This window comes from Ruditapes philippinarum, unplaced genomic scaffold (assembly GCF_026571515.1).
Source record: "Ruditapes philippinarum isolate M1 unplaced genomic scaffold, ASM2657151v2 ctg1356_1_1_1_1, whole genome shotgun sequence".
Lineage (NCBI taxonomy): Eukaryota > Metazoa > Mollusca > Bivalvia > Venerida > Veneridae > Ruditapes > Ruditapes philippinarum.
Genome location: NW_026851848.1, coordinates 60,305 through 74,713, shown reverse-complemented (window position 1 = coordinate 74,713; position 14,409 = coordinate 60,305). Strand labels below are relative to the sequence as shown.

At 32.0% G+C, this 14,409-nt stretch overlaps 1 protein-coding gene across 2 annotated transcripts in view; it reads left to right on the top strand.

Moving 5' to 3' along the window:
• Positions 1–3,148: 3,148 nt before the first annotated feature.
• The window catches only part of LOC132741265 (uncharacterized), a 53,810-nt gene continuing 42,549 nt past the window's right edge, over positions 3,149–14,409 (top strand). Inside the window, exons 1-2 of one of the 2 annotated variants that reach the window (XM_060729400.1) lie at positions 3,149–3,464; positions 11,843–11,887. In XM_060729400.1, coding sequence (XP_060585383.1) covers positions 3,279–3,464; positions 11,843–11,887 — 231 coding nt within the window. In that variant the 5' untranslated portion in view covers positions 3,149–3,278. The remainder of the gene's footprint in view (positions 3,465–11,842; positions 11,888–14,409) is intronic. The other variant, XM_060729413.1, reaches the window with a different exon arrangement.

Genomic DNA, 14,409 nt, shown 5'->3' with positions numbered 1-14,409 from the left:
ACATTTTTTTCATGGTTTTATTTCATAAATATGATGCTCAAATTAAGATTTGTCAATCTTGTAAGTTCAAATAAGCATTATCTATAAAGATATTACCCAATTTAACATTTCGCGTAAATAAAGGGAGGCAATTAGAAATTTATTTTCTATAAATTCTAAGTCAAATTTTCCAATAAGAAATGAATGCATGTAATTTATTGATTAAATATAATGTGCACAAATATTTGCAGTACACATTTTACATATTCTTGGATGTTTGAAAATTGTTTTATTTGCATAATTATATACATATATAATTTTTTGCAAGTGTGGTATACACACAGTCTTCTCACTTCCCCTCGGAGCGTGCACGTCGCTGAGAAGGCACAGGGCATCGGCAGAAGATTTTCAACTTGGCTGGTAGACAACTTTAACGGCGCCTTCAACCGTGGGCATTAACTACGGAATCCTACTTCGTCACTTCTGCGGACCAGCTGCCGATGTCCTGACTAATGCCGAGGGGAGTGGCCCTACAAAGTAGGCTGAGACGACGAGGATGGTGTACTAGGGTGCGTGAGCCTCTAGTACAGATAGACGGCTTGTAAGGCAGGCCTATAGCTGGCACCAACAGCCCTTTTTAGGGCTAAACACCTTTCTTATTGTCACAGGTTACTGTACATTTAGGTTCTCATTGACCGCCGAACAGTGACCTACTTTTCGGCTCAAAATTCATATCTTTGGCTAATACTCCGTGGAAATTGCATGGAGGTAAATTATCACCATTTTGTGCTTCAAAATTAACTCTTTAAGGACATGACTGGTGACATATGTCCGGGGTCCGTACTCGACAGCGCAAGCTGCATTTTGTGCCCGAAAGGGCGGATGGACCCTCATTAAGCTTTAACTACATACACATACGTATACACACAGTAATAATATCAATCACAAAACATACAGGATCTTTAAACAAAGTCTGAAATGTCCATTAATTTGTCCGTTTATGTTGGATGACCTTCAAGATACCCTCATTTTACTATTTTAATAAATGTATTCTTGAACGCAACTAGAATACAAAATGAGACATTGGCATTTAAGTATACCTCATCGTTTAAAAAATCTGGAAATCTTATCATATATTGTTTAATTATATATTTTCAAAAGCATTACATATATATGAGGGGTATTTATGAAAACATCTTGTTAATTATATTCTAGAAAATTTAAACGTTCTACAATCACATATTCAACTTAAAGGGCCACCTCAGTTTATTATCTATCGTCTTATTTGAGACTGTTAATAATTTCAGCTTCTGCCCTGTCCTTTTAAACACATCTTCATCTTGCACTAATTTAATTCATATATGCGTTGACAGGAAATTAAAGAGCTGTTAATAAACAAGCGTCAAAATCTGGCACGGCAATGTAAGGTGTGATAATCATTGTAGTCTGGACATTTGGTAGTGAATCTGCATGTCCGGTTTGCCTTGAATTTGAAATCGGGCGTACCTGGTTTGATACCCGGACGGTGCAGGACACGTTCGTTGTGATTGATCATGAAATATTTTCAACGCTCATTCGCACTGTACCTCTGCTCGGGCATGTACAGATGTAACTTTAATAGTTCCTTGCCAAAGTGAAGGCAACAAGTACTGGTAAACTGTTTGACAGCCTGCTCAGGACTACATTTGGAAGTGTGATGATCCTTTATAAACACTTGGTAAAAACGATTGGATACATGAACACTTTGACTTTTTAACATTTGAAAAATAATTAAATAGTATACGAGTATTTGACAAAATTGTGGAGCTGGAGTTACGTCTTAGTATTTTTACGCCACCTGACACTCCTTTGTGCACTATTTATCATTTGATATTTAATATAAAATTAATAGAAGAAATCTTGCAAAATATGTTATGATTATTTTGTAAGGTTCGGTTTCACATTTAATATGTTACAATTCATTGCAATATATGAATGCGTATTTTATGACATGCATGTATGCACTTACTATTTAACAATATTCGTTTACAAAGAACGCCTTGCGTGAGTTGTTGGCAATATTAATTAATGGCCCCATGAATTTAAAATAACATTCATTATGAGGACCCCTATAGAACCCAGTTATAAGAGATGATCGAGATTGGTCATTTTCAGCCAAAGCATCCCCAGCCATCCTAAAATCGAAAATATGAATTATTTGAAAATGATAATACATTGTGAAATCATTATATTATGATGCGGGCAAATTTTAATCTAGATCTATTGTTCGTCTGATAACTAATACATCAAATAAGGTAATAGATTTAATATGTTTTAGAATAATTCATTTGGGGTTAAGTGGGGTATGATATCAAAAATTCACATAACTTTGTTGATTTACTCTCTTATGTCGAGAGTAAATCAATTATTCACTAATCTACTATAGCAAAAAACAACAACAAATACAAAGGAATAACGCCAAATATTTGGTAGTACATATTACAAATCAATAAAATCAATCGGTATTTATCTGTATCTGTTATATGTTCTTGTATAAGGGATTCATCAGATCTATAGCATTGTTGCTGTATCAGAAACTCTTAAACGAAACTAAAACAGATCTGAATACGTGGTTACAAAATATTACAAACAGAATAATATTGTGTAAAATCTACAAAATATTTAATAACAAGTTATGCTCATTAAAAAAAAGAAAATTCATTAAATTATGAAACTTTAAAAAAGTTATATTTCAACTGGGACATAAGATAAGTTTCAAGAAACGATTTTTGTGTGTCATGTGATGAATAAGGTAAAAAGCCTAAATGTTCACCAAGAATGTGTATTTAAATATTTTATTACAAAAAACGTTTGTTGTAAGAAGGGATGGGGTCGGGTGGGCGTATATAAACAAGTTCTTGAAAAGCGTCGAGTGAAGAAAAACCGCGAAAACACTATGTAAATATATACCCCCACTAACCCACGAAATACACGTGCACCGTTGAAAGAAAATATTTTAGGTATCACTCCATATTTAACTTAAGATACAGAAACCATACATAAACGCACATTCAAGCTATATCCGGTACGAGAATAATTTCATATAATTTAACCTCATACAGCAGAAGTTAATTTGAATTTGAATTAATTCGGTTATTTACATATATCTGGAAAAACGTAACCAGTCTAAATGTCAAGGGAAGTAACTGTGATTGAAATGGGGAACGTAAACAAGAAATTGTGTGCGGATGTAAAAGATTGACAACATTTAAGTGTTTCCGTAATGCTTTGAACATGCTTTCCTGATTCAATTCTTAAGAATGGAAATTTACGTAGCTATTTCCGATTTTACGCCACCTATCGCGGACGGATCTCAAAACATCCTCGAATTTCAGAAAGGTGACACTTTCGAAATATTTGACTGTCACAAAACTGATGCAGACTGGTGGGGTGCTAGATCTTTAAAAACAAACACTGTTGGATATGTGCCATCTAGATACATGCAGGTCTGTCTTTTTTACTGGTTTTAATTTTCGCTATCAATTTTCCAGCAGACTTGCTTTATAATAATAGTCAGAAGACAGAAAAGAATTTGGTCACTTTTGGTTCATTCTTTGGACTAGTTAAATTTGTCAACAGAACAAAACAACTGTAAGAATTGAGCCTGTAGTTTTGTCCTTACATTAGATTTACATCAATTTTTTTCTGCCTCATTTGCAAAAATATTGTGTTATTTCCCTCATTTTTAAGAAATGGTCACTTCTTCCAATTGAACCTTGCGAAAAATGTCCTGCTCGATGTTATTAGACTCTCAAGAACCTATTAATGGCAATAACCCATTCATGACATAAAAGTTCATATATAAAGTTAAAACTGCAAAATGATAAATATGTCAGCTTGCAAAATGTCCATCAGAATTTTTTTTCTTCTTTTTAACTAGAATCTATGTACCAGTTTTAAAAAAACAATAAGAACCCCCCCCCCCCACCAACAGAAAGAACAACAACAAAAAACGTGTATATCTACTTTTAATAAAAAGGTTGCCATGAGTACTGAAAAAAAATCATTACCCTCATTTGATTTATACTTAAATCTACATTATATACATGTCTACCATAAACAAGTACACTTACAGTGACATTCTAAAGCTGTGTTATTGAGAAATAACATCTATGACATAATTTTTTCTCACTCTGTTAGTAACACAGTAGAATTTGTGGTGTCGTAGAAATTGTGAATTATGTTTAAGTACTCAAAGTTTTACCTTAGTTGTGAATTTATATAATTGACATTTCTTAAACGAAACAGATTTTACTTAAGTTGCATTATTGAAAATTTAACTCATGATGTGCCACTTACAATTGTGAAACTAATAAAGCTTCAATCACTAAAGATAATTAAGTATCCATTCATTCATTTTTTTTTTCAATGGAAAAATTAAACAATTTCTGAAAGGAAAATATATGTTTTGATAATAAGTAAGAACGGGCCCAATTTCTGTCCCTGTGATGGCAAAAAGCAATGTTTATATATGCAATACATGTAGTAATTGATACTAAAGTATAGCAATTGCTTTTATGCCGCTTTACAATGCGTTCAATACTTAGATACCGTATTAAAGGCAAATTTCATCACTAAGATTGGGACAGTTATCTAACTTACAAAAGAAAATTCAGTGCTTTTTTCACTTTAGGCAAACGGTGGCAATAGAGGGACAATAGAGAATGGAAAATTGATTAAATTTAGAAACACTTAACTAAACATTTTTTTGTGTTTATATGTCTATATAGTATATAGCCATGTAAAACTGTGGAACAATACTGTTATGTTTTCAAACTACAATATTTCTCTCTTTTCCACTCCTCTAAAAAAGTGAACCTAAAAAAAATAAGAAAAAAAAATACAAATGTAAGAGGAAGTTTGTGAAATATAATTATACTTTTTGAGTAGGGAAATGGGACCAAAAATCGTAATCAATATTGTATTGTAAGAATGAGTTAAAGTTAACAACAAAAAAATGTTAATAATTTGTATTTTATTTGAAATATATTGAATGATAATTTGTAAAAAAATCACCATATTTAGTCTTTCATACTACATTTGCCATACAACGAAGAATTTGATACTTTAATGGTGTGTTACATGTATTATTGGGATGGTTAGGTTAACCAGTATTTGAAGGTAAAACATGAAGGTTCCACATGACCTATTTACTGGTATGTATTTAACGCAAGCTTATGGTCTAGTAAGTAAGAAAAATTATAATAAGTAAAGGTTTTCAGATATATCTATTTTTACTGTTTAGTTAACATACATTTAAAGTTAAAAAGTTAAGTCGAGATATTTACACAAGTTAAAAATTACAGTTTAAACTAGCGTACATTTGATCAGGCAGTTCATCACATGTTTAAATGATACTATCAAAAAGTCTCGTGAGAAATGCAGTGTTTATATGATTTCAAAGTAAACTCTTTTTTTCTGCACAATTTTCTGCATGACTGCACTAACATATAAACATATTTATTTATGTAATTTTAAATCAACATTTTATTTGATTTTTTTTTTATGACAAAAGAATAGTGATAAGTCACGTACAATTATGTTTTATGTTAGGCAGTCCCAATTTTACAATCTGTAATAAGTGTTACTTAAAGATCCTGTAACGCAATTTTTTTATGGTTTTATATCATAAATATAATGCTCAAATGAAGATTTATCAATATTGTAAGTTCCAAAAAGCATGTAAGGATATTAGCAAATTTATATTTCATGTAAATAAAGGGAGGTAATTAAAAAATTTATTTTCTATAAAGTCTAAGCCAAATTTTTCTATAAGAAATGAATGTATATACTTTAATGATTACAAGTTATGCTTTTAAAAATTTGCAGTACATATTTTACATATTCTTGGATGTTTGGAAATTGTTTTAGAAGCATAATTATATACATATAATATATAAAATTTCACGTAACCATTGTTACCACTTTAATTACAACATACAGGATCTTTAACTAAATAGTCTAATATTGCCAATATGGGATTGTTTAAATTTGAAAATTTCTGACAGTATTTTTGGTGTAAACTGTCCACAGTTGTGTTTATTTAAACTTGTTTATGTGCAGGATAAATACTATATTTGCTCAACAACTTAGTTAATAATGAATATGCCGCTCAAAAGGGAGCTATGTAAATCTTTTTTCCTTATAAGCATCTACATGTAACTATTACATGGATTAAAAGTTCTAATTGTTAAGTTTTAATGACATAATTTTATCATCACATTAGTGCAGTAGCAAATAAAGTCCTTGCTGAATTTAATTGAATTTAACCAGTTATTGCACTAAGGTGATGAAAATTATAGACTAGATTATGTGTATGCGTGTAAATTATTATTATAATGTACATGTGTATATATAAGTGTTTTAACAGCCAAATGACCTGAAACTATGCGGGATGCCTTCCCATCCAATAAAGTAATCTTATAAAAAGGAGGCATTACTAAAGCCATGGTATCTTTTTAACATTTAATCTATCTATCTTCACAGTACCAATGTACCTGTATATAAAGGTCTACAATGTAAGATTTGTTTTGATGTGTCCTACAAATTTTCAGCAAGAGTAGACATACAGTTGTATCTTGGCACAAATTATTATAAAGCTCAACTTAAGACCAATACCAAATTGAAAGATAATGAGAAAATTCAGACATAATAGCTATCCAGATTAGTCTAAAACAGTGCCTGTTATTGAATTACTGGTACCATTTTCTTCTTTCAACTTTGTTGTAATTGTAACTTGATACAAAAAGAAATACAGAAAAAAATAGCAACAAGAACAACAATAGTAGGAAATGATAATTCTATGACATAATTATTCTGAATAATTAATGACTTAGTTATTCTGTCATACATAACTGCATGCATGGTGTTACATAAGAGACATAATACTGTTTATTTACTTAGTGCTCGCCAATTTTTTTAAGCCAATCACCGACGAGGATTTTTCAAATTTTCAGGTTACAAATCTTAATAGCACATATTTTATATAAACTGGACGTTTTATATTATAAAACGCAAGTGGGTGGAGCACTAAGCCGGTTAGAGTGCATATTGGATGTTCTTCGTAAATAAGAAAGCTCCAGTCGCTTCGCAAGCTCCGCTCCTTTTTAGCTTTCTTATTTACGAAGAACACCCAATATGCACTCTAACCTATACATAATTATATGAGTGTTTTTTTATACAGATATAAAAAAAAATTATATTTATTATAAATACTTTATCTCTGTTTCTTTACCCATGCCTTTTAAATTGGAAAATTTTAGTGTTTTATCCATATAAAATAAAACATTGTAATAAATATAACAAATTTATGAAAACAATTTCACTTATTTGAGACTATTTATTGTCATTCACATAAAAAGGAAATATATTCTTTATAAAAGCAATAATATGCCTGAAATGTTAAAAAAAAGGTTGTTAAAAAATCTTCCCTGTTGGGTGAATTTTTATAGTAAAATTAAGAAATTTCATTAGTTTTATCTACAGGAAGAAGGCCTATATTTTATTTTAGCCTTAATTTTATGTTTATGCAAAAAGACGTCACTGTATGCAGACTAGTTTTAAATATTCAGGAAACTCATTTTTGTCATAATGTTAGTCTGATGTAAAAAGACCCTTTGGCTAATGACACAGTCTATTTATTGGCTGACATAATTTCATCTGCTGGGAAAACTCATCCCAATTGTCCATCTTTGGTTGATTCTACCTCACAACTGTCACATTGCCGACCTGAATTGCATCATGGACTTTGCGATCATGTTGTGTATGTAAACGATCGTGTATTTATATCTAATGATGTTGTTACATGGATGTAAAATGGAGATCTGACATTTGTTATGATATCGTTAACATACCTTCAAGCTAAAAGATCATAAGATAAACCCTGATCAAATACGATATGGATACATGTTGAAACAATTCAGTATATTATTGACTGGTGTGATTTCACAGCTTGACTTGAATAATCATATCTGGAGAGAGAGAAAAAAAAACGTACATAAAATTATTATTCATATAATACTGTATTTGAAGTAAAATTTCTTAAGATGCTGATTTCAGATGGAAAGCAAAATAGGATTTTAAATATAATTTATTTATGTAAATTTTTCACAAACACAAAAGAATACAAAAAAAAAATAGTCAAGAGTAAATATTAAGCAATAACAGTTTTTGTGTACATTGTATGTATGATAGTCATCAGACCTGGGGATGATTACATTGATCAGTAATTGATTTAATTACAATTACTTTCAGATTTTATTGTAATTGATTAATCTTGATTACTCAGACTTGCCTCTGTAATCAATTAAATTACAATTACTTTAAGAAAGTAATTGATTAATAATTGATTACATTCAATGTAAAGTAGAATCCCTTCTTTAGACCACCTCTGAATTAAGACGGCACACTTAATAAGACTTTTTTACAAGGTTCTATATGTCAATGGTTACATGATCCAGAATTAAGAACAACCGCTTATCCAGTTTTAAGACCACCTGAATAAGTCCCAAATCTTGAATTCTTAATTTGACCCAACTAATGAGACCACTGATGTTAAAGTCAACATCTATCTAGATTTTAAATTTGTTGTTATGATCTGCTTGAATGCTTTGCATGACACTTAATTTCACAAGGTGTGAAAAACTTATTATTGGGTTATTGTATGAAATAAAGTGAGAAGGTAAATTTTAGAGTGGTTTAATGTTGCTTTCAGCAATTTTATTTTGTGGAGAATTAAGTTTTATTTGATAGGTGATTTTCAGATTTATGTACATCATATAATAATTGATATTGAAATCTGACCGAATAGAATTATTTTAAATTTCTTCAGGTATATGTTTTCCTCTCTTCAGATATAAAAGCATACTTTTATAGTGTCTTTTATATTGTATTTGTAGTTTAAGATACATACCATTCTTTTTTTCTCATACAAAATGACTAAAACAGACCATGGTCATAAAGTACGTAAGAGATGATAAGAATATGATGGTCTTAATTAAGTGCTTTTACTGTATAAATGTAAAAAAAATGAAACTGGGCTTTTACTGTATAAATGTAAAACAAAAGTTAAACTGTATCATGTAAAATACATGTAAAGGCATCCTTTGAATTAAAATAGTTTCCTGTTAAATTTTAAAGTAATCAATGTCAATCAAATTGTAATCATAATTACTGACTGAATTTAAGCTGTAATTGATTAATTACAAATTAATGTAATCAATTTTGGGCAAGGTAATCAATTACATGATGATTACACTGTAATCATGTAATCATTTAAAAAATCAATGATTACAATTAATGATTACCCCAGGTCTGATAGTCATACAGAATTGGTCAAGAAATAAAATTTTGAAAAATAGGAACAGGTTTGGTTGTATTTTTAAATGTAAGACAAATATAAGTATGTAAGTTCTTTTTGAAATTGTTATGGAGGTTCATGTATAATAGACCCATTCTTTTAACAAGTCATTTAAAAGTGTAGCATAATTTCATATATTGAAATTTTTTTAGATAGTACTTAAAGTGTCTGAACTTGATTTGGTTAAATCATTTAATTTTGTTTACCGTATTGACAACATTTTTGCTGGTTGCATCAATTTTAAAGTTAATTTTCATAAAAATTAACTAAAAACTGGCTGTTTGCTGTTTTAGTAAATGTTTGATGCAGCGGCTATAATTTTTATGTCATGTAATTTTTTTTGTAATTAAAAATGCATGAGGCACATGCTGTTGTTTATACACATGAAGATCCAAGATTGATGGACCTGTACAATATTAATATGAAATTTAAGACTTCCCACAGTGTTAAAAGATTTAATAGTTACTATAAAGGCACATTTTTAACCCTCCGAACTGAGAACATTTTCCTTCTTAAGAAAGGGCAAACATGGATTTTTAGCTCGACTTTTCTATGAAAAGGGGAGCTATCCTACTCGCCCCGGCGTCGGCGTCGGCGTCGGCGTTGGCGTCACACCTTGGTTAAGTTTTTCGTACCACCCCACTTTATTTCAGAAGTATTACAAGTATGGCTTTGAAACTTACCATACTTGTTCACCATCATAACTTCCATCTACAGACAAGAGTACATAACTCTGTCAAGGTTTTTGACAGAATTATGGCCCTTTTTGACTTAGAAAGTGTATTGAGCTTGGTTAAGTTTTTTGTACCACCTCACTTTATTTCAAAACCATTGGAGGTATTGCTTTGAAACTGACCATACTTGTTTACCATCACGACCTTCATCAACAGACAAGAGGACATAACTCTGTCAAGGTTTTTGACAGAATTATGCCCCTTTTTGACTTAGAAAATACATTGAATATGGGTAAAATCCACTTATTGCCCTTAACCCTTTGAGATATTGCTTTGAAACTTTTAATGCTATTTCACATCATTACCCCCATCTGTACGCAAGAGAAGGTAACTCTGTCAAGGATTTGTTTTAAAAATTAAGGCCTTTTATCGACTTAGAATCTTGGTTAAGTTTTTAGTACCAGTCCACTTTTTGACTGAACTGTTTGAGATATTAATTTGAAAGTTGGAATACTTGTTTACAATCATGATTCCCAAACATGTCCAGGAGAAGGTAATTCTGTCAAAGATTTTATTTGAATTATGGCCCTTAACTGAGATTCTTGTATTGCCTTTTACTGCAAAAACTTTTTTTATTGGCAAGCAATAAAAAAGTCGAGCGCGCTGTCTTACGGACAGCTCTTGTATACTATGTTAGTAATGGATTTTCAGAATGTATAAGATATCACCTGATTCCTGAAGAAAGTAGTCCTGGATGTGAAAACTTTGCTAAAAAACAAATGCCCAATATTAATGGGCCTTTAAATAATTATATAATTTTAGCAGTTATAAAAAAATGATTTCAATGGATATTCAAATGAGGTTAAATATTCTATCTCATTTATCCATTTTATATGTGAGAAAAAGAAAATTTAGATTTAAACCATTTTTATAGTCTTATTTAATTTAGTTTTCTGCATGCAGTGCAGCATACAATGTACATGTATGTATGTTCATTGACTTTCCAGCTTTACTCCTGTGATCATAATATGGTCTTTTAAACTCTATTATCTATTGATTACATTAAGGCATTGTAATAATTTCAAGTTAGTTTTGACAGCAGACATTACTATGCCACCATCTTAGGAATTTACACCTAGTACCCCCGAGTTGCATGAAAAGAAATAATCATTAATGTCTCTAGTAAATTGCTCATGGAAATTTAAAATTTTAGTGTCCTTGAAAAGACTCTTACTTAGTCAGAATCTCCTGACCTCAATCACAAGTGCGCCATGTTCTAGTTGGCACCCACACTTCCCATATAACATATATATAATATTTTTTTATGTTTTTTGAATGATTTAATGATTTTATTTATGGATCGATGGACATAGTCTCTGCTCAAAAAGTTATATAACATTTTGTACCCCATGTCATGCTTTATTATCTTTGTAAATATGCTGCACCATGCTGGGCAGACTTTATCTTGTAACAAAATATACCATGTCAGGTGCAATGTCATGGAATATGACTTTTTCATTTTGTCTTACTTAGAATACCTATATTGACAATTCAATTATATAAATATGAGTGAGAAATTGTACAGAGAAAAATCACACGAAAAATTGGCACGCTGTAGCCGGGGCTCAAACCACAGGTCTCGTGATTGCCGATCAAGTATGCTAACCACTACACCACAGTGACATTTGCCTTTTCTTTGTGCTAATTGACCGTATTTCAGTCACAATAAAGTTAAAAATAACTTAAATATATATATAAAATAATAATATAATTTTTATTTATTTTTTTCCAGTATGAAGAAAGAAGAATAGGCAAGCTGCTTCCATCCGGTTATAAGGTAATATGCCCTCAAAATTTGAAAGTGTGAAAAGATCTTAGAGAATAAGTTACAGTAAATACCACTTACAACTTACATGTATATTGCTAATAAACAAATAAAAACAATAAAAAACACTATTGCTAATATAACAATATACTTCTTATAACTATGTTGTTGCCGCGGTCCCAGCTCTAGTTTTCAAATTGGTTGTCTTTCGGATATAACAATATCTGAATATAACATTATAAGTTTTGGCGGTCCCCTGAATATTGTTTTTAGTGGAGTTTACTGTATTTTCCATACATGCATTTATGGCAGCCAATAGTTAATAGATCGAGCCACAAGCTGCAGGAATGTGCCGGCTGGCCTGACACAACACTGGTTGTATGGTCCAGCATTCATACCATGTCTGTGAAATTTTAAGAAAATTCAAATTCATTAAAGCTTATTATAGTACAATGTATTTGAACACGCATTAGTTCAATCATCGACGTGTAATTGAGGAGTGGTTGGACCATAATGACTGATAGAATTTCTCACATGTGTCTACTCACTGTGATTCAATAAACTCATGGATCAATTCAGAATAAAAAATGAAGAAGAAAAAACAACTTGCAGTGTAAAAGTGTTGTTTTTTTTCTGAGTCATGTACCATGATGACTGTGTTTCTATTATTCTAATTTTACAAAACTGTTTAACATTGATATAAGATAAAGCCACCATTTAGATGACTGAATCATGCAATTGAGTAACCAATATTGAGTATTGTACATTGAATTACATGTTGAGTTGAAAGGAGTAGGGGAGATAACTAGGGAACAAATGGTGGCTCAGTGTTTTATGATTTCAACATAATAGAGGCCCAAGGGTTTAGCACATCTGATGGTTTAATTTTATCTTTCGATATACAAGTCATGTAATATTGATGTGAACTTTGTTAGATTTTTTTTCCATAATAACATGTACAATGTATTGGTATCAATATTTAAAAAATTTGCCATTCTATTTTTCACATTTTTATGCCCCCCTTCAAAGAAGTGGGGGTATATTGCTTTGCATTTGTCTGTCGGTCTGTCCGTAGACCAAATGGTTTCCGAGTGATAACTAAAGAGCGCTTAGGCCTAGGAACTTCAAACTTAGTATGATGATTGTTCATGACCAGCAGATGAACCGTATTGATTTTGGGGTCAAGGGGTCAATGGTCAAGGTCACATTGACCTTGTAGGTAAAAACGGTTTCCGATCAATAACGAAAGAACGCTTAGGCCTAGGAACTTCAAACTTGGTATGATGATTGTTCATGACCAGTAGATGACCCCTATAGATTTTGGGGTCAAGGGGTCAAAGGTCAAGGTCACATTGACCTTGTAGGTAAAAACGGTTTCCGTGGGGCGCTTAGGCCTAGGAACTTCAAACTTGGTATGATGATTGTTCATAACCAGCAGAGAACCCCTATTGATTTTGGGGTCAAGTGGTTAAAGGTCAAGGTCACAATGACCTTGTAGGTAAAAACAGTTTCCGAGTGATAACTAAAGAACACTTAGGCTTAGTAACTTCAAATTTGGTATGATGCTTGTTCATAACCAGTAGATCAAGCCTATTGATTTTGGGGTCAAGGGTCAACGGTCAAGGTCACATTGACCTTGTAGATAAAAACGTTTTCCGAATGATAACGAAAGAACGCTTTGGCCTAGGAACTTCAAACTTGGTATGATGATTGTTCATGATCACCAGAGAACCCCTATTGATTTTGGGGTCAAGGGGTCAATTTAGGTCAAGGTCACATTGACGCGACCTTGACCTTGTAGGTAAAAACGGTTTCCGATCAATAATGAAAGAACGCTTAGGCGTAGGAACTGCAATCTTGGTATGATGATTGAACATGACCTGCAGATGACCCCTATTGATTTTGGGGTCAAGGGGTCAAAGGTCAAGGTCACATTGACCTTGTAGGTAAAAACGGTTTCCGTGGGAAAACGAAAGAACGCTTAGGCCTAGGAACTTCAAACTTGGTATGATGATTGTTTATAACCAGCAGAGAACCCCCTATTGATTTTGGGGTCAAGGGGTCAAAGGTCAAGGTCACAATGACCTTGTAGGTAAAAACAGTTTCCTAGTGATAACTAAAGAACACTTAGGCTTAGTAACTTCAAATTTGGTATGATGCTTGTTCATGACCAGCAGATGAACCCTATTGATTTTGGGGTCAAGGGGTCAATGGTCAAGGTCACATTGACCTTGTAGGTAAAAACGGTTTCCGAATGATAACGAAAGAACGCTTTGGCCTAGGAACTTCAAACTTGTTATGATGATTGTTCATGACCACCAGAGAACCCCTATTGATTTTGGGGTCAAGGGGTCAATTTAGGTCAAGGTCACATTGACGTGACCTTGACCTTGTAGGTAAAAACGGTTTCCGATCAATAATGAAAGAACGCTTAGGCCTAGGAACTTCAATCTTGGTATGATGATTGTACATGACCTGCAGATGACCCCTATTGATTTTGGGGTCAAGGGGTCAAAGGTTAAGGTCACATTGAC